Here is a 19,036-nt window from a genome sequence, read left to right as displayed (position 1 = left end):
GCAAACAGTCAGAGAAATGAAACCAAAGAAAATTAATGATAGTGTAGAGAAAGGGGAAGAGGATATTTATTTATTTATTTATTTCTGGTGTTTCTACCCCGCCCTTCTCCCCTAGGGGACTCAGGGCGGCTTACAAGTTGGCAACACAGTGCCATCACATCAACAATACAATAGGCATTAAAAACTAAAAACATTTAAAACATCATAAAAACCAATATACAATAATAAACATTACCATGCACCGAGGTAATGTCCTTTCATTCACTAGACCTTGTTAATAGGATAGGGTAATATTACTGAGCAAGAAGGGAATAATCTGCAGTAAAGCTAAATCAATCTTAGAATTCAATAGAATTATGGGGTTGGTTTTTTTTTTTTTTTACAAAAACTTATTTTGAAATACTGTAGCTCTTATTTCTTCCACATGCTGAACGTAATTTAAATATTTGAAGTACTGGTTTCATATAGACCAGTGGTTCTCAACCTGAGGTCCCCAGATGTTTTTGGCCTTCAACTCTCAGAAATCCTAACAGCTGGTGAACTGGCTAGGATTTCTGAGAGTTGTAAGCCAAAAACATTTGGGGACGCCAGGTTGAGAACCACTGATAGAGACGAACTTTTACTCCCCAGGTGACTTAAATGTAATATTTTCTGTTGCTTAACATTGTTAAGGGCTCTAGAACTGGCTATGCAGTCTTGTGCTCACTCCCCTTCTTTTATGTGCTTTTTCTCCTGTAACACTTATTTATAGCATTAATCATCCAGGGTGTATTTTCAACCTAGGATTTGAAACTAAAGTTTAAAATCATTTTGAAAATCTAGATTAAGGTCCACCCAAATCGCTAATTATACTTGATTGCAGTGCAGCACAATGATGAACTATGATATAGATTCACTGTGACTAAGAGAGGGGAAGGATGAGGAGAAGCACTGCAAGTTTACTATCCCATCTCTGAATGTTTTGAAAGTGAATTTTTTCCTTCTGCCCCTCAAGAAAAAACAGATTTATAGCAAATATGGCTTTTCATATAAAGCTATAAATGTACCTCCAGATTCAGATTTACTGCAACATATGCTCTTAATGAGTTGCTTATGCTACTCAGCTGCATGGCTTTTCCTCCCAGTTTTTTCACTATTTGCTAAATATATTGTTTTAAAATGTCAATCATATCTGCTTATTTCTTTTGGCTCTTCTAAGCTGAGGAAGCAGTTGAGTGTGGTAGGTGGTTTTCTCCTACTTTTCAACCAGTTTGTCCTTCCATTGTGTCCTCAGTCCACGTGGTCTGTTTTACCTCCCTATTTTTCATTTTTGGAAGATACATGTGCACATTCCCTTGCTGGCTCACAGAGATGGCTTAAAAACTAGGTGAACTAAAAGATCTTGCTTTGAAAACTGGGCATCTTAAACTTTTCTATTCATGACCCCTTTTGGCACAATTTTTTTTGTGACCCCAGGTATATAGGTATGTAAAATAGGTATAAAAATTAAACATATTTGCAAGGCTTGCTAAACAGGTTGATTTTTTTTTCTTTTTTGAAGTACAGTTGAGGCATGTTCAGTGGACACGGCACAACAGATTCATGTAAAGTTCAGAAACCTTTTTACTGTTGTCAATTTTGGGACCCCAATATTGTGTTAAGGGGACCCGATTCCGGATAACGACCCACTGTTTAAGAAGCAGTTCTTTAAAAGAAGCCAAATGCTCTTTGGCCAAAAAGCTGAAAAGTGATTAGAATATCAACTGCAGATTTTTGTTGTTGTTCAGTTGTTCAGTCGCTTCCAACTCTTTGTGACCTCATGGACTGCAGATATAGCAGTACATTTATTATCAAGAGGCAGTTATTTAGTTCTTGGTGTGTCATTCCAGTCTTGAGAATTAAAAGAGCAGCAGGCATCTGCCTTTAAAATTGGCATGTATCAGGGAGATCTCTGTGCAGTAGGACATGGGATCACACATGTATTATCCCATTGATAGATGTGGTATCCATCCCTGTCCTTATTTTTATTCTTTTTCCCCATACCAGGATTATATCAGGATATGTGGACTCAACAAATCCGGCTTGTAGAAGCATGTTTCTGTACTCAGATTGAGCTTTCTGACTTTGTAAAATCTGTTCTAATTCATATGAATGTTCACAAATAAACATTACATAGTAAAGCAGGTGTGTTTGTACAAAGCATTCCAATAGGGCTATTTCTCTGTGAAGTAATATATTCAAATTATTTTTAAAGACTCTGTTTATTGCAGATTTGAAGCAATGTGTTTTGGATCCCTTTCTCAATTTGCTATTGTACTCTTAGAAACTTCTCTAGAGGTCTGGGAAACACTGCAACGTGAGCTTTCAGAAACTATTGACCACTGCCCATGAGAGGACAGGGAAAAAAGTTGGTTGCACCTGCACTGTAGCATGATCATGAAGTTGGATCAAGGCCACATATTTGTTTTTCCCCCATATAGTTTGTTTTGCTGTTAATAATCACAGCAAACATGTAACAGCATCAGTTCACTAATGTCTTGTTCTAATGATGTAGAAAGCTATAACTTGTTTTGATAGAAATGTCTGGCATAGTAATATAAATACCAAGATTATTTTATATCAAGCAGAGATTATGGTTATTTTTTTTAAAAAAGACTTTCTGTCTGATCCATTGAGCCAAACGCAAAAGCTCTCTTTGATATTCTTTACAAATTTCTTTATCTCTGCATTTCAGCTATCCTCTATTTTTTATCTTGCAATAAAGTTTAAAATAGAATGCATTTAAAATATTTTTTCTATCATGAAAAGGCAGTAAAAAGGTGGAAAGTTTGCATGTTTCTTTATTCTAGAATCTCTTGCTCAACTGTAGAACAATACACTGATTTATTTATAAATAGTGGCATTTTGAAGGCTTTTGACGCTATGCTTTGTACAGCTGTCATTTTAAGTAACTCTTCTTTTGCATTTTTGGCTGGGCTTCTAACTGTTCTGCTTTATTTCTTGGCTTTTGTTCTGTATGCTTTTACACTTCATCCAGAGGAAGTTGAATGTGCTGGTCACAACAGTGGAGGCCATATAGGTGAGCAGCTGCTTACAAAAGCTCTTTCTTTCTCAACTTTTTCCTGGATGGGTTACAGAGTTTGCAGATAATAGTTCAGCATCACTGCATGTTATGACTTTGTTAATTTAAAAAAAAATGGCTCACTGGATTTGACATAAAGGATTTGTATACTACTAATAATATATTACTTATCTCAAGACAAAGAAGAGTTTGAAACTTCAGTTGTTTCAATTTGTGAGAGACTGGTATATTTGTCCATATATGTTATTGTGTAGAAAGAGTTGTTGGCTGGTTATATGTGGCCTGCCTTCTGGTTGAATGTAAAAATTGAGAGAAACAAATGGCATGATAACATGCTTGCCATTAAAACAAATTGATAATACCATTGATTAATCCTGGTCCACTCAGCTCTGTTTCTTAGGTGTATATCACTTCACTTCTCTATATCTAGAGTCTTCTCCATCAGTGAACGTCGCATTTGCTCTGGCTCAGAGCACTTGGTGCCATCTTTGGCTAATCCACCTTCTGCAGCCTTTCCTGAGCAGAGATAACTTGCAGAAGTTGTTTATATGTTGATTTCTTTCCAAGTAGACTACTACAATGCAATCTAAAATGAAACTGCCCTCTTAAATGAAAAGGAAGCTCCAGGACAGCAAAACACAGCAACTACATTGTTGATTTGAGCATCCAGCTGACAAAGTTTATGCTACAGACTTCATTCTCTCAGTCTCAAGGGTACAGAGGGTCCCCTTGCATACAGATCCAGACTAACATGGCTATATCTTTGAACAGTTAGAAGAAGTTGCATTGGTTGGAAGTAAACTTAAAAGTGTGTATGTATTGTATTGATGATAAAATTAAAAGCCCTAAATGGCTTGGAATCTTGCTACTTGAAAGGCCCCTCCTGCATGCCTGCTTTAGGAATGAGATCTGCTGTAGGGATCCCCATCCCACCACTATGGGCAATATACTGTATGAGAATGTAACTGAGGGCCTTCTCTCTCGTGGCATCCTAGTTGTGGAACATACACCCCTTAGAGGCCTAATTGGCACCAATACCATTCCATATTAAAATGTGTGGCTTTAAACCAGATCCTTTGGGGCCTAATTGAATTCATCTAAATTAGCACATACTTTTACGCTGTCTTAAAATCTATTATGTGCTTTTGAAATGACTTGTTCTAATTGTCAAATAATTTATTTGTTACCGCTTGAAATAGATTAAACTAATTTTATATGCTACTCTGAAATCCTTTGATGGAAAACAGAACATAAACATGGTAATTGTAGCAAAAGGAGCCCCCGGTGGCGCAGCGTGTTAAAGCTCTGAGCTGCTGAACTTGCAGACCGAAAGATCGCAAGTTCAAATTCAGGGAGCGGAGTGAGCGTCCACTGTTAGCCCTAGCTTCTGCCAACCTAGCAGTTCGAAAGGTGAGTAGATCAATAGGTACTGCTCCGGCAGGAAGATAATGGCGCTCCATGCAGTCATGCCGGCCACATGACCTAGGAGGTGTTTACGGACAACACCAGCTCTTCGGCTTAGAAATGGAGATGAGCACCAACCCTTTACCTTTACCTAATTGTAGCAAGTTCTGAGATGGAAAATAGAAGTAGAACTTCAACAATCACATGATTTCTATGTATTCATAATATATGTCAACTTTACATAAATCTGCCCTGAAGCATACCTAAGTAAAGTAGCCTGTCTACAGCAATTTTCAAAGCACCCTTTGTGGTCACACACACCTTCAGGTACAGTTCTTTGTGAGCTCCCACAGTGCTACCAATGTTCTCAAATGAATATGAGATTGTGGCAGTCTGCTAACAATAGGTATTAGGTACCACAAATCATACACTCCAAGCACTAAGAGAATGTTCTGTGTGAGTGGCATAACATTGCATCTGGCACAACTATTCATTAGGTAAAAGACACTGGCATCATATCATCCAATGCCTGCTGGATGTGATATGTTTTGACTTTTTTAATATCAGAAACAGCTTTGAGCTAGCTTGGAACACCTGGAGATATATTTTGTAAGGCACATCTGCAGTTTTGCTTTGGCAGAAGCCCTAGTACATATCCCTAACAAATCCATGGTAAAACTTGAAAGGTCTCTATTACTTCTCTACAATAGAGTTGGTCAATTGTGGAAAGTCAATGAGGCAAATCAGCATCTGTTTTCAAAATGGTCACAATTCTTGTAGAATATTCCACCAGCAGAGAAGATACATATGGGGAAAGCTACTTTTAAGAGATCCACAGTTCCCAACTCCTATACCCTGGGCTTGGGAGAGAATAGATTTGGTTCTTGGTGACAATGGAATAAGAAAACTGTCAAGAAGAGTCTTGTGAACTGTATACATTGTGAGAATAGTTAAGACATTGTAACTAATGTATTTACTACTCTTCCCATATTAACTGCTACTTTATGCTATAAAGAATAATTTACTTGAGTAACAGAAATAATTCGCTTGGATCCTTACTAATACAGTAGAGTCTCACTTATCCAAGCCTCGCTTATCCAAGCCTCTGGATAATCCAAGCCATTTTTGTAGTCAATGTTTTCAATATATCATGATATTTTGGTGTTAAATTCGTAAATACAGTAATTACAACATAGCATTACTGCGTATTGAACTACTTTTTCTGTCCAATTTGTTGTATAACATGATGTTTTGGTGCTTAATTTGTAAAATCATAACCTAATTTGATGTTTAACAGGCTTTTCCTTAATCCCTCCTTATTATCCAAGATACTTGCTTATCCAAGCTTCTGCCAGCCCGTTTAGCTTGGATAAGTGAGACTCTACTGTAATAGGAATAGTCTCCCCATGGCATAGTTCTGAACACAATTTTTCTTCTCTCATCTAGCTCATTGCACCCTCCCCTCAAAACAAAAGACTCTGCTACAGAGCAACACTGAAAGTGAAGGGACAATAGACAATATAGAGGAGGAAATGAGGAAAGTGTAGAGACAATGTAGAGGAGGAAATGGGGCCAGCAAACTATTATGACAAATCACTTGTGGAACCGAGCATCCCTCAAACACTGTCACAATCTCTATCAGCTGGGATGACAGTAATGGGAGAAATGGGAGGAAATTGCCACTACCTCCAAGATACTTACTGAGCAGCTACCATTTTCTCCTTCTTCTCCTGAGTAACTTTAGTTGGATTAGGCCTGCACAACCTGTGGCCCTCCAAGTGTTTCTGCCATCAACTCCCAGAAACCCTAGCCAGCTCATTCAGTGGTCAGGAATTCTGAGAGCTGAAGTACAAAACATCTGAAAGGTCACAAAAGGTCTGAAGACCTTGTGTTGGAGTTTGGCATATGAGGGTTGAATGAAAAGTAATGCCACCTTCTGCTGTCAAGAATTCAATGACTGCACATTGCTTAAGTCTCATTGACTGACCGTCTATGCAGGGTTCCATACTTTGCACTTTAATGACACAACCGTTCAATGCTAAGGCTTCCCGCCAAATGGAACTGTAGAGGAGAGTCTACTGAACAAGCCAGTACCTTCTGCATACCAGTACTGCCATCTGTTGAGGAGTTACTAAGGTGGAGGCATTACTTTTCATTCAAACCTCGTATGTGAAAATACTTTTCACATTCCTAATAGCAAAATACCTAGAACTGGGGTAGGCAAATAGCAGCCTCGGGTATCTTTTTTACAACTCAAAACTCAACTTGCACCCCTTCTAAAGCCCCTCAGCCAAAAGATGCCCCAAATTATCATTTGCTGCTTCTGGAGGCATCAGAACACACAGAGATGTCCTCCCAAACATCTATCAAAACGTTCATCAAAGCAAAGCAAACCAAACTGGATGTAGATTACTTGTCACTTCCAGGTGTGGTTTACTTTTTTTGCCTGCAGCATGACCTGGGGAAAGGGCCTGAATCCAATGCATTTTCTGCCCTGACTTACATATTTGGTCTGAATTAGGCAACAACAACAAGAATAATCTATTTGTTGTGACATTTGATGGTAATTACTTTTACTTGGGAATGGTAATTTTAATTGTATAAACTACATATGTTCCAATTGAATAGTTAAATTAGTAATAACTAGTAACACTAAGAGTGTGGATTCAGTACTTAGAGGAAAACAGGATATAAATTAAGTAAACTAAAAGAATACAGTAATTGCTTTCTGCTAGTAGGAGAAAGCTATGTAACTTATTCTGCATTGGCTATCACAAGCTTAAAACTGCTTCAGGGACAAATTGTGCCGCCTCTGTTGGGGCCCCTCCCAAAATCAAAGGCAATAAATTATTTTATTTATTTATTTATATCCCTCTTTTCTCCCCCATTGGGGATTCAAAATGGCTAACAACAAGGTATAAAATATACAGATACATTAGGACAAAAAGGAAATAGATATAGTCAATAATAATTAAAACATAATAAGGCAATTAAACCAAAACAACATTATAGATGGAAATACAATCAGCACTTTAGGTATGGTTAAAAACTAAATAAACATAAACCGAAGCCATTGCCACTTTTTCATAAGATATTACACAGAAAAGTTCAGCCCCAGATGTTACTATGGCGCCTATCGCTGTTGTTTTACTCTTCATTAAAGGCCTGATTCCAGAGAAAAGTTTTTATCTGACACCTGAAAGTTAGTAAGCAGGTGGCCATTCTGATGTCTTTTGAAAGGGAGTTTCAGAGCTGCAGAGCAACCACCGAAAAGGCCCTCTCTCTTGTTCCCACCAATTGTATTCGTAGTTTATGCAGGTTCATAGAGGGAGATGCGATCTTATAAACTGGGCCCGAATCGTCTAGAGCTTTATAGATTAAGACTAGCACTTCAAATTGCGGCTGGGAGCTGACTGGTAGCCCGTGCAGTTTTTTTTAATTGAGCAGAAGGTATTGTTCCTTGGAATGAGAGGAAAGGTTTGTGCTCTGTTTGTAGGTGATCATAAATATACTTTTCAAACTGAGCATGTTAAACAGCACGAAGATGTAAGGACTTGTGGATTTTGGTAGATCTATAAAAGACGGTGCCCTCTAGACCCAGGGATTTTATGCCAGTGTCTATGAAAATTTGGCAGGGGTCGTACCCCAGAATCAAACACACAATAACAAATGTAATGTAGGATCAAATAGCATGTTTATAAAGATGGACTTTACAAAAGAAGATATTTAAAATTCATTAAAACATTTTCCCCAAAAAAGTTGTAAACAGCTTGACATCCAGTGTATAAAACTGATTTAAAGATCAAAATAGTTCTTAATATGTTAAATTTGAAACACAACAAAAACTATTTAATAACTTTATAATAATAACTTTATTTTTATACCCTTCCTCCATCTCCCCGCAGGGACTTGGGGCGGCTAACATGGGGCCAAGCCCAAATTTCCACAATAAACAAAATAAAATACATTCATGATAAAACAAAGATCATTGACATTTAACATTACACAAATTAAGCCAACATTTTAACAACAATATAATGATGAGTAAACTGCCAGATAAAAACAATACAGCAGATTAAAATAATAAAAGGCTGGGCAGTGGTGCAAAGAGTTCATGATTAAAATCTGATAAGGTAGATAAAACGTGCTGTAATAAAAAGGATTTAAAATGAATGTATAGCATGAACTCTGAGAGTCTGTTTTTTGAATCTGTCTTGTGTATGATTTTCAAAATGTAAAGACATTGTGTTTGTGTCTGCTGTTGCATTACAAAGTTCTCCTTGTTTACTACATAGCAGTTTCTTCTAGAATAAGTTTTATAATGTACTACAATTAGATGAATTATCCAGTTTACGGTTTTCTTATGATTCGGGTACAGAATTTTACAACAGATACCCAAACACTTTTGTCATGTCTGGATAAAATATCATGTATACAAATGGCTATTGAAGGTGATCCCCATTAAGTTTTGCTGTTTTATGTGTCTGTAGCAACCCTTGTTAAAATACCATTGAAATGATTCTTGAGGAATCTTAGATTGAATCCATTCTAGAAAATGTTCATTTATATTACCTATCTGTTTGTAATTACCCAGTTATTCATAAAGTATTTTAAACATCTTTGACTGTTCACTGAAGAGTTGAGACATATTCTGTTAAATCTTCCATGCTCTAATTTGACTGAAATGTGTTCAGGAAGAGATTTCTGTATTGATTTAATTTCCAGTCACTTCCATTGATGGTCTATAAACAAATCAGTTTCCTCTCTCCTTCTGTACTTTAGGTACTTTAAAGCAAGAGCTGAACCTTTTGATCAATGTTTGTTTGTTTGTTTGTTTGTTTGTTTCTGGGAGGCAAGGAAATGTGGCCATTTCATGGATGAGGACTTACATGGAAGCTCAAAATTGGAGCAACTGTGGTCCTCCAGATATTTTTCAGTTTATATTTCCCGTCTAAACCCAGCCAGCTTAGATGGTAAGGGATTATTGGAGATTTCCTCCAGAAACAGGTGGAGAGTTAGACTTGCCTTTGGAACAATATTACATCCAGAACAATACTCAGAGTATTAGAGGAAGGTGATCTTCTAATTTCAATCCCATTATTACACAGTTATCACAGTTGAAAAATATAATGGCACCCCTCGCTTCTATTGCTGATCCCATCAAGTATCGTGTCTCCTGTTTGACTTTCCATAGAGTGTTTATGAATACACAGAACTGATGCAGTGCTTTTGTATTGGGTTTTGTTTTAGAAAGAAAGCCTCTTTTCCCCAGATGACCAAGAGCAGATTAAATCCTTTATTTTCTTTTTTGGGACTGATAAACATCTATGCACATCTATGTGTAGCATCAAAGTCATTGTGCTTGGGACATTGTTGAGTAAAGCCTGGCCACCCTTTTTTTCACTAACATCCTGCACAACATAATGGTGGACATTTTGCTAATTTTAAAACTGAACTAGCTTTAGATCTATCAGCATAGTATTGTGTTTCACATTCAACAAGGACTATGAGAAACTACGGTTCAAATCCAAACTCAGCCAAAAAAGCCAGGTTGCGCTCTCTCAGACTCAGAAGAAAGGAACAATAAACAAATTGTATCAAGAAAACTCCATAATAGATTCATTTTATGGTTTCTTAGGGTTGGAAACGAAAGTAAACATCAACGAACCTTTTCCATTGTTTGACAATTGCCAAACAATGAGCTATGTTTCAGAGGGGCGGGGAAAGCAAATAACTCTTTTGAGTATTCCTTGCCTAAGAAAGGCCTATGAAATTAATGAGGTCAGAATTTGTCAACATGACAAGTTTGAAAGTACAGGCAGTCCTCAAGTTATGAACAAGATAAGTTCTGTAACCTTGTTCTTAAGTTGAATTTGTAAGTTGGTATAAGTGCATTTTAAGTTTACCTCCAGCCATAGGAGATAGCCTAGGAAAGGGTTAACACCCCTGTAGTGTTTCTTTTGCTGTCTGTGCCAGTTCAGAAGATTACACCTCATTTTCTGTTCTTGTGATAGTTGAATTTAAAAAAAAATGGATTGTGGAAACAAGGATTGGTGGTAAAGCTTCAGTGGAGACACCTTTTCCCCATGATAACTCTTTCAGGAGTGAATTTCCCTTTCTAGGGGTAGATTTCTCTCACTTCCTGTTGTCTCACGCCCATTTGTAACTATAGGTCTTTTGTAAGTTGGATGTTTGTAACTTGGGTACTGCCTGTACATCTAAGATGTATTCCTATATAAGTACTATAAATATAAATATTGGTCATTGCTGTCATGTCCTAGTACCAAGTTTAATACCAATATGCTAGTATTGGTTCTACATTTATATGCCTGTGGCAGAACTTTTCAAAACTCGTTCAAGTTGAACAATATGATTACACTATGTAACAAAATTTGAAAAATGTTCGGTTCCTGGATTGAAAGTGTTATTTCCTGTTTAATTGTGCAGTATTTACTTTGAAAGCAGTTGTTATACTCCAAAAACTTTGTTTTTGTGGCTGCCACAAACTGTGTTCAAATCATTGAAACTCTGAGATATTCATTGAAAAACTATAGCAAAATATGCTGCAGGATGTCCTGCAAAAACAAAGATTTTGCAGTTTAATAAAGTTTTCTGTGGTTTTATGATAGAACCAATTAGGAAATGGCGTTTATAAACAGGGGACAAAAATGGTGTTACATACTTTTATTGTTTTCAGTGTTCTTTTCTATTTTATAAGAAAATAAATGCATTTTTCTTATTTATTGTTCATTACAATGCTATTGCATTTGTCAGATGTTAGTTTTAATTTAATTTTAATTGCATATTTAAAAACATACATCAGTATATTGACTTCTGAATCTATTTGAAGGTGAAAAAATGTGATCTTGTCTGTTAGGAACATACATAGGTGACAAATGGGCAACTTGCATCCTCTGAGAGATTGCTGTAGCATTTACTAACATAAGTGTCTGGGTTTTTCAAACTAGATTTTCCAGACTTCAGTGTTTTATGGATAATGTGAGTAAGGTTATTTTGTTCTCAATGTTTAGCTAGTGTCCAACCTTGCTACATCAATAGATATATTTTTGAAAACTATTACGAAATTTCATGTATCCTTTCACACCTGAAACACTTACTTCCTGAAATTGGTGCTTTGCAACTGAAATTATTTAGTAACTCAAATAAGCTGCATGTTTAAAAAACAACAGAAGGAAGTTTAAAAATAGATTAATATGGGAAAAAATATGAAAAAATACCACTGCACCAACACATACCTAAGCAAATATATGGAAATATATATAGACTTCAGTATTGATGCGTGTGGGGTATGTATGTATGACTATAAAAACAGTCGTAGTAGTAGTAGAGTAACAATTTGAAGGAGCATTTGTTGTAGATGGGTTTCTTGCTTGACTGATGACATTAACACTTTCCCTTTTAACAAATCTTGTAACTGCAGCTGGCTTTAGGAGAAGTTTTCGGCTAAGCAGAAAAGATAGAAAAACAAACAAGACCATGTATGAGTGCAAGAAGAGTGACCAATATGATACGGCAGATGTCCCAACCTATGAAGAAGTAGCAAAGTATAAACGACAACAAAATGAAAAATATCGATTAGTTGTCTTGGTTGGTAAGTTTTAATTACTGACTTAGAAAGTTAGGTCAAATATGATGGGGCTTTTAGTCTATTGTGACATTATTTGGAGTTTTAGGCCAGTTACTTTTAGTCAAGTTAAATTGGCATTTTTATTACATTTTGAAACTTGAAAACACTGTCAATAACATAAATGCTCCCTGCCAACTGAAACATTGTTTGATTTGCCATAATTTACTACTGCTCTTCTGTTTTTTAAAAACATTGCAAACTGCTTACAAAAATAAAAGCAACTATCTTTAGGATGACATAATGGAAAACTAGTCCATAGATTGCAGCAATCAAGATGAAAAATGACTAAGGCTTGAATTCAGGTCTTAGCAGAGGAAACAAAAAAAAAAGGCCTGATTTTGGCAAACATCGACTTGGCCTCAGCGAGATTATCTGTAATTTTTGTTGAGAGCTGCAAAGGACAAAATACAGACTGGAAGAGATATATTACAGAATTATGAGAAAGTCAAAGTAACAAACATAAATAACATTTCTGAAACTTTGAAGAGGAAAGGCAAGACTGAAACAGTGTTATCATTAGAATATTGATCAAGTGAAGGCTTCCTAAAAAGTAAATAAAAGGTAATAGCAATCAAAAAATATTAAATAATCTTTTAATACACATCTGAAAATAAGGGTTGGGCCCAGATGATCTTTCTGGTGTATGTATTTCATGTCTTCTTTCATGTCACCCAAGAGTATTGAAGAAACTAGCGGAAGTTATTTCGGAACCACTGGCAATAATTTTTTAGAGTTCTTGGAGAACGGGAGAAGTCCCAGCAGATTGGAGGAAGGCAAATGTGGTCCCTGTCTTCAAGAAGGGAAAAAAGGATGACCCTAACAATTACCGTCCGGTTAGCCTCATGTCGACACCAAGCAAGATTCTGGAAAAGATCATTAAGGAAGTGGTGTGCGAACACTTAGAAACAAATGCAGTCATTGCTAATAGTCAACATGGATTTACCAAAAACAAATCATGTCAGACTAATCTGATCTCTTTTTTCGATAGAGTTACAAGCTGGGTAGATGCGGGGAATGCCGTGGATGTAGCCTATCTGAATTTCAGTAAGGCCTTCGACAAGGTCCCCCATGACCTTCTGACAAACAAGCTAGTCAAATGTGGGCTAGGCAAAACTATGGATAGGTGGATCTGTAATTGGTTAAGCGAACGAACCCAAAGGGTGCTCACCAATGCATCTTCTTCATCTTGGAAAGAAGTCACAAGTGGAGTGCCACAGGGTTCCGTCCTGGGCCGGGTTCTGTTCAACATCTTTATTAACGACTTAGACGAAGGGTTAGAAGGCACGATCATCAAGTTTGCAGATGACACCAAACTGGGAGGGATAGCTAACACTCCAGAAGACAGGAGCAGAATTCAAAAGGATCTTAACAGACTAGAGAGATGGGCCAAAACTAACAAAATGAAGTTCAACAGGGATAAATGCAAGATACTTCACTTCGACAGAAAAAATGAAATGCAAAGATACAGAATGGGGCATGATGCCTGGCTCGACATCAGTACGTGAAAAAAGACCTTGGAGTCCTCGTGGACAACAAGTTAAACATGAGCCTACAATGTAATGTGGCGACAAAAAAAGCCAATGGGATTTTGGCTTGCATAAATAGGGGTATAGCGTCTAGATCCAGGGAAGTCATGCTACTCCTCTATTCTGCCTTGGTCAGACCACACCTGGAATACTGTGTCCAATTCTGGGCACCGCAGTTGAAGGGAGATGTTGACAAGTTGGAAAGCGTCCAGAGGAGGGCGACTAAAATGATCAAGGGTCTGGAGAACAAGCCCTATGAGGAGCGGCTTAAAGAACTGGGTATGTTTAGCCTGCAGAAGAGAAGGCTGAGAGGAGACATGATAGCCATGTATAAATATGTGAGGGGAAATCATAGGGAGGAGGGAGCAAGCTTGTTTTCTGCTGCCCTGCAGACTAGGACTGTGGTGGAGGCTCCTTCTTTGGAGGCTTTTAAGTAGTGGCTGGATGGCCACCTATTGGGGGTGCTTTGAATGAAATTTTCCTGCTTCTTGCAGGGGGTTGGGCTGGATGACATGCGAGGTCTCTTCCAACTCTATGATTCTTACAGCCTATTTCATTGTCTTCTATTCAGAATAGTTAATCACAGATCTGCCATCTGGATGCAGAGATTTTTTTATTAAGATTTGGCCTGTACTTGAATATATATATTAAGAGAAAGGCTAAATAAAAATCCCGAGTAACATAAAAATAAAAGTATCTGTGCTAATGCTGGAAAGGCAGAGAGGTTCATTAGTTTTGTTTTTATTATCCCTTTAGTAAGCCATTTTTTCTGCTATTTCTATTACTCAAGAATTATGTTATTTATCAGTAGCCAATAATAATATCCATGCATTCTGGAGTTAAGCAATATATGAAATTAATTCAGACCCCCACTCTGCAATGTGCTTTCATTTTCCCTGGAAGTATGCTACCATAACTAAGTGGGGACAATGGGAGCAACTAGGCTACGGTTGCATAGGAGCTCAAACAGTATTCTGTTTGGAAATTCATCTTGTATTTAAGCAACCGAATAGACATTGGAGCTTATTCCAACCAAGAGAGAGGTACTTCTAGTCTAATGGCAGATCTAGGAATAGCGATTCAACCTGTTATAATACACCCAAAATGGAGCTACCTTTTGAAGAACTTGTCCCAAAGAGCTACAGATGCAGCCAGATTGTAGACTGGAACTGGTTGTAGGGAGCACACAATCAATTCACTAGTTACAGTAGTTTAACTGACTTATAATAGGGGGGAAACAAGGGAAAAGAGCTTCTCAGTGACGGGTCTTCAGCTCTAGAACTCGTTTCCTGAGGACATTAATCTGATTACCTCCTTGCTCTGTTTCCATTGGCAGCGAAAGCTTTGTAAGTCTTACAGGCTTTTGGAAATTATTCTACAAGGGCGTTTAATACCATGCTGTTCAATTTATTTAAAGATATATTTTAGATTACTTTCACTCCATATATAGTTTAATTACATTGTAATTATTCATATTTTACTGCATTTTACATTTTTATAAGGTACTTTGAACCCCAGTTTTAGGGAAGGAGACATGATGACTATAAAGTAGCAATAGCAATGAATACTCATAGACTCAGAATATTAGATTTAGGATCAGTCACCAATAGAAATGGGAGGTTCATAAATTAGGGGGTTCTTAGCTTTAGTCAGTAGCCGTGTATCTTTTCTGTAGCCTGTTGTGCTTCCTTACTCATAAAATCATTTGTCTTTGTGAATTTTTTTGTAAACTCAATTTTTTTTACTTATTGCACTATATTTTTGCTCTTTTTTTTGCACTGGTATGTAGGTCAGTGCTTCATTAGTAGTATGTCTTCTGTTATTAAAAAAATGCAGACCAGAAGAAATATAACCCTCTATCAGGGACTGTTATGAACTGTAGAACTGCTGTTTTATATAGCTCATATCCAAGGGAATACTTAAAATCAGTTTTTAATAAACAGCTTTCTCATTCTGTAATGCATAAGTTCAGGCACTTACTACTGTGAGCGAGAGATTGTGGCTTCTACACAGCAAGTAATAACATGGTTGAGTTGATTTTACACCTATATCAACAGAGTTCTGTGAAATGTGTGATAAGTAGAGTTCTTATAACAAATCACATATGCTAGCTCTGAGGAATATCTAGAAATTTCATTTTATTTTTGTGGTAATAAATCAAGTGAAGAAAGTGTGCTTTTACAGTAACAAAAGCAGCTCACAAATTTATTGCAGACTTCAGTAATTTTGATGTTTCTCTCTTGGTATTAGAAGCAGCTTAAGTCTGGCCAATGTCATAAAAATGTCTTAGTTAAAATGTGGAAAAACTGGCACTGCTAATATAAGTACAGCAGAAATGGTCAGATTTTAAAGCTTTATGTATGCTAGTAGCAGCATCTAGTATGATGTGTGAAATACAATTTTAATATTAGCGCCAGGAAACACAAGGACAAATAATTAAATTTTCACATAATTGGTTGTGGCAAGAAATGTTCAGCTTTAGCAAGTGAAAGCACAAATTAGTGTTGCAACCTAGTTTTAAAAATTATTGCTTTTTAACTTTAAAAATATATATTTATTTTAGTTCACAGATTATAAACTTCCTATAACAGAAAACCTAAAGCTCCTTGTTCCTTTTTATTATTGTTGTTGTTCATTTGATAGTAGGCTTGGCCAAAATATCAGATTCAGACTCCAGAACAATCATGTTTGATTTTTGTCTGTGTTCTTCAGTACAGTAGAGTCTCACTTATCCAAGCCTCGCTTATCCAAGCCTCTGGATAATCCAAGCCATTTTTATAGTCAATGTTTTCAATATATCGTGATATTTTGGTGCTAAATTCGTAAATACAGTAATTACAACATAACATTACTGCGTATTGAACTACTTTATCTGTCAAATTTGTTGTATAACATGATGTTTTGGTGCTTAATTTGTAAAATCATAACCTAATTTGATGTTTAATAGGCTTTTCCTTAATCCCTCCTTATTATCCAAGTTATTCGCTTATCCAAGCTTCTGCCAGCCCGTTTAGCTTGGATAAGTGAGACTTTACTGTAATTGCAACTACTTTCAAGGTTTGTTATTCCTCTTCCTTATCAATCAAAAGCTTTTTCCTATCTTTTATTCTTAGCTTCACCTCCATGGCTTTCTTTTTACATTTCTAATTATATAGTTACTCATATAGTTTGTTGTTTGCACAGAATCACATTTCCTTTCTATCTAAACTGAATCCATAATTTAATTTGACTTTTGCCATCTTTTTGTTTTAGAAACAGGACCAGTCACAGCTCCAACTAGTATAGATATAATTGTAAATAATTTCAGCATTCCATTCTCTAAAATCTATTAGCTCTTTCTTTTAGATAAGCAGGTCTGGAGGAATTGTACCAGTGGGTGGTATGGTAACCTGTTGTAGAAAAACATTGGTTATAACAATAAGGGTATTTTACTGGGATTAAAAGGGAAGAATCATAAAGTAGGCTGTTGAACAAAATACTGGCAGGATTGATACTTTCTTTAAGAGAAATGCAGATATTGTGTAAGAGGGCTGAATGAAAGTAATACCTCCACCTTCGTAATTCCTCAACAGATGTCAGTACTGGTATGCGGCAGGTACTGGCTTGTTCAGTAGACTCTCCTCTACAGTTCCATTTGGCAGGAAGTTTTATCATTGAACGGTTGTGTTGTTAAAGTGCGAAGGAACCCTGCACAGATGGTCGGTCAATGCATCTTAAGCAATGTGCAGTCATTGAATTCTTGACAGCAGAAGGTGTCACCCCAAAGGAGATTCATCAGCGAATGCAAGTTGTTTATGGTGATTGTGTTGATGTGAGTACTGTGTGTCGTTGGGCGAGTAAGTTTAAAGATGTTGAGGTGGAAACATCTGACCTGCATGACAAACAAAGAGTTGGACGTCCTGTGACACCAGCAAAAGGTTGACAGATTGATTCTGGATGATTGTCATATCACCCAGAGAAATTTCAAGTATAATCGGCATTTCACAAGAACGTGTGGGCCACATTATTACTTTGTTTGGCTACCGGAAGATCTGTGCACGATGGGTACTGTGAGATGCTGGTTGCGGAAATAGTGTCGACTTCTACCGTGACGGCTTCAGAAAACTTGTTCATCGTTGGCAGAAATGTATCCAATTGTCTGGTGATTATGTGGAAAAGTGAATAATGGTAGTTAAAGAGCACATTCTAAGGATTATTTCTGTGTTCGGTTTATTAAAATATTCCCATCCAAACGGAAGTAATGAAGGTGGAGGCATTACTTTTCATTCAACCCTCATATATGTAGTCTGCATTTGTAATCATCTCTACCAAGCACGGATAGTAGAAAGGAGGATGCCAATAATTCCACCATTAAATTTACAAGAAGAGTTTACCCCCCTCAAATGCAGGTACTTTTATCTGGTAGCACCAGTATTATAATTACATACTTTTTTACTCAAGAAATGATAATTTTAGAAGAAATGGGATGGGATTTATAGTTAAGAGAGATGTAGCAGCAACAGTTTAAGAATGCAAGGTCTGATAGAATAATATCAATAAAGCTTCATGGAAAACCCATCAATTAAATCATAGAGTCAAAGTAAGAAGAAATTGAAAGACTCTTTCTTCGAATCCAGGAGGAAATAGATCACACACCAAAGCAGAACATCTTGTCAACCTTCAGCAATTGGGATGTAAACATACAAAACAGAGCACAATCAAAGTTTGTGTGGGGAAATTTGGCCTAGGATCAAAAAATGAAGCAGGAGAGTGACTGACTGAAATTTGCAAGGCTAATCGTTTATTCATCTCACATTTTTCAAGCAACTAAAGAGACAACTGTATACATGGCCATAAATTGATGGCCTATATAGAAATCAAATTGACTACATTGGAAGCACAAGATGGAGAAGCTCTATTCTTTCTGCAAAAGCAAGACCAGAAGTGGATTGTGGCACGCAGTATGAACTACTAATATCAAAAGTTAAAGTAAAGCTAAAGACAAATATCGAACCAGCCATTGTGACAAAATACAACTTGAAGGCCATTCCCATAGAATTTAAAGATAATGTAAAAAAGATAGATTTGCATCAGTAAGCCTAATTGACAGTAAGCCAGAAAAACTCTGGACGGAAGCCATGGACATTGTCTCTCTCTCTCTCTCTTCATTCACTCAGTCGTTTCCGACTCTGGACATTGTCAGGGAGGAAAAATGACCCCTGATCCCAGATTCTCGAGGTATTCTCCCCACACTTTGTCCACACCATGTAGTATTTAATAAAACCTGTAATGTTTTCTCTCTCCTGCCTTTTCCTAAGCTAATGTTGCCAAATGTTGTAACCTTAATCAGTTATTGATTTCCCTTTTTGGTACTTTTTTCCAACCAGCTTTGCAGTATCCGCTATGATGTGTGGTTCT

At 36.9% G+C, this 19,036-nt stretch overlaps 1 protein-coding gene across 9 annotated transcripts in view; it reads left to right on the top strand.

The window, feature by feature from the left end:
• mpp7 (MAGUK p55 scaffold protein 7) overlaps window positions 1-19,036 on the top strand; it is an 84,508-nt gene that overhangs the window by 58,334 nt on the left and 7,138 nt on the right. For 7 of the 9 annotated variants that reach the window (XM_062983815.1, XM_016994271.2, XM_062983821.1 and 4 more), the window contains 3 exons: window positions 1,199-1,219; window positions 3,017-3,058; window positions 11,907-12,077. In XM_062983815.1, the coding sequence (XP_062839885.1) occupies window positions 1,199-1,219; window positions 3,017-3,058; window positions 11,907-12,077 (234 nt within the window). The remainder of the gene's footprint in view (window positions 1-1,198; window positions 1,220-3,016; window positions 3,059-11,906; window positions 12,078-19,036) is intronic. The other 2 variants (XM_062983819.1, XM_062983820.1) reach the window with 2 other exon arrangements.

The sequence above is a fragment of the Anolis carolinensis genome, chromosome 6 (genome assembly GCF_035594765.1).
Source record: "Anolis carolinensis isolate JA03-04 chromosome 6, rAnoCar3.1.pri, whole genome shotgun sequence".
Lineage (NCBI taxonomy): Eukaryota > Metazoa > Chordata > Lepidosauria > Squamata > Dactyloidae > Anolis > Anolis carolinensis.
This window is presented reverse-complemented; position numbering and strand designations above follow the sequence as displayed.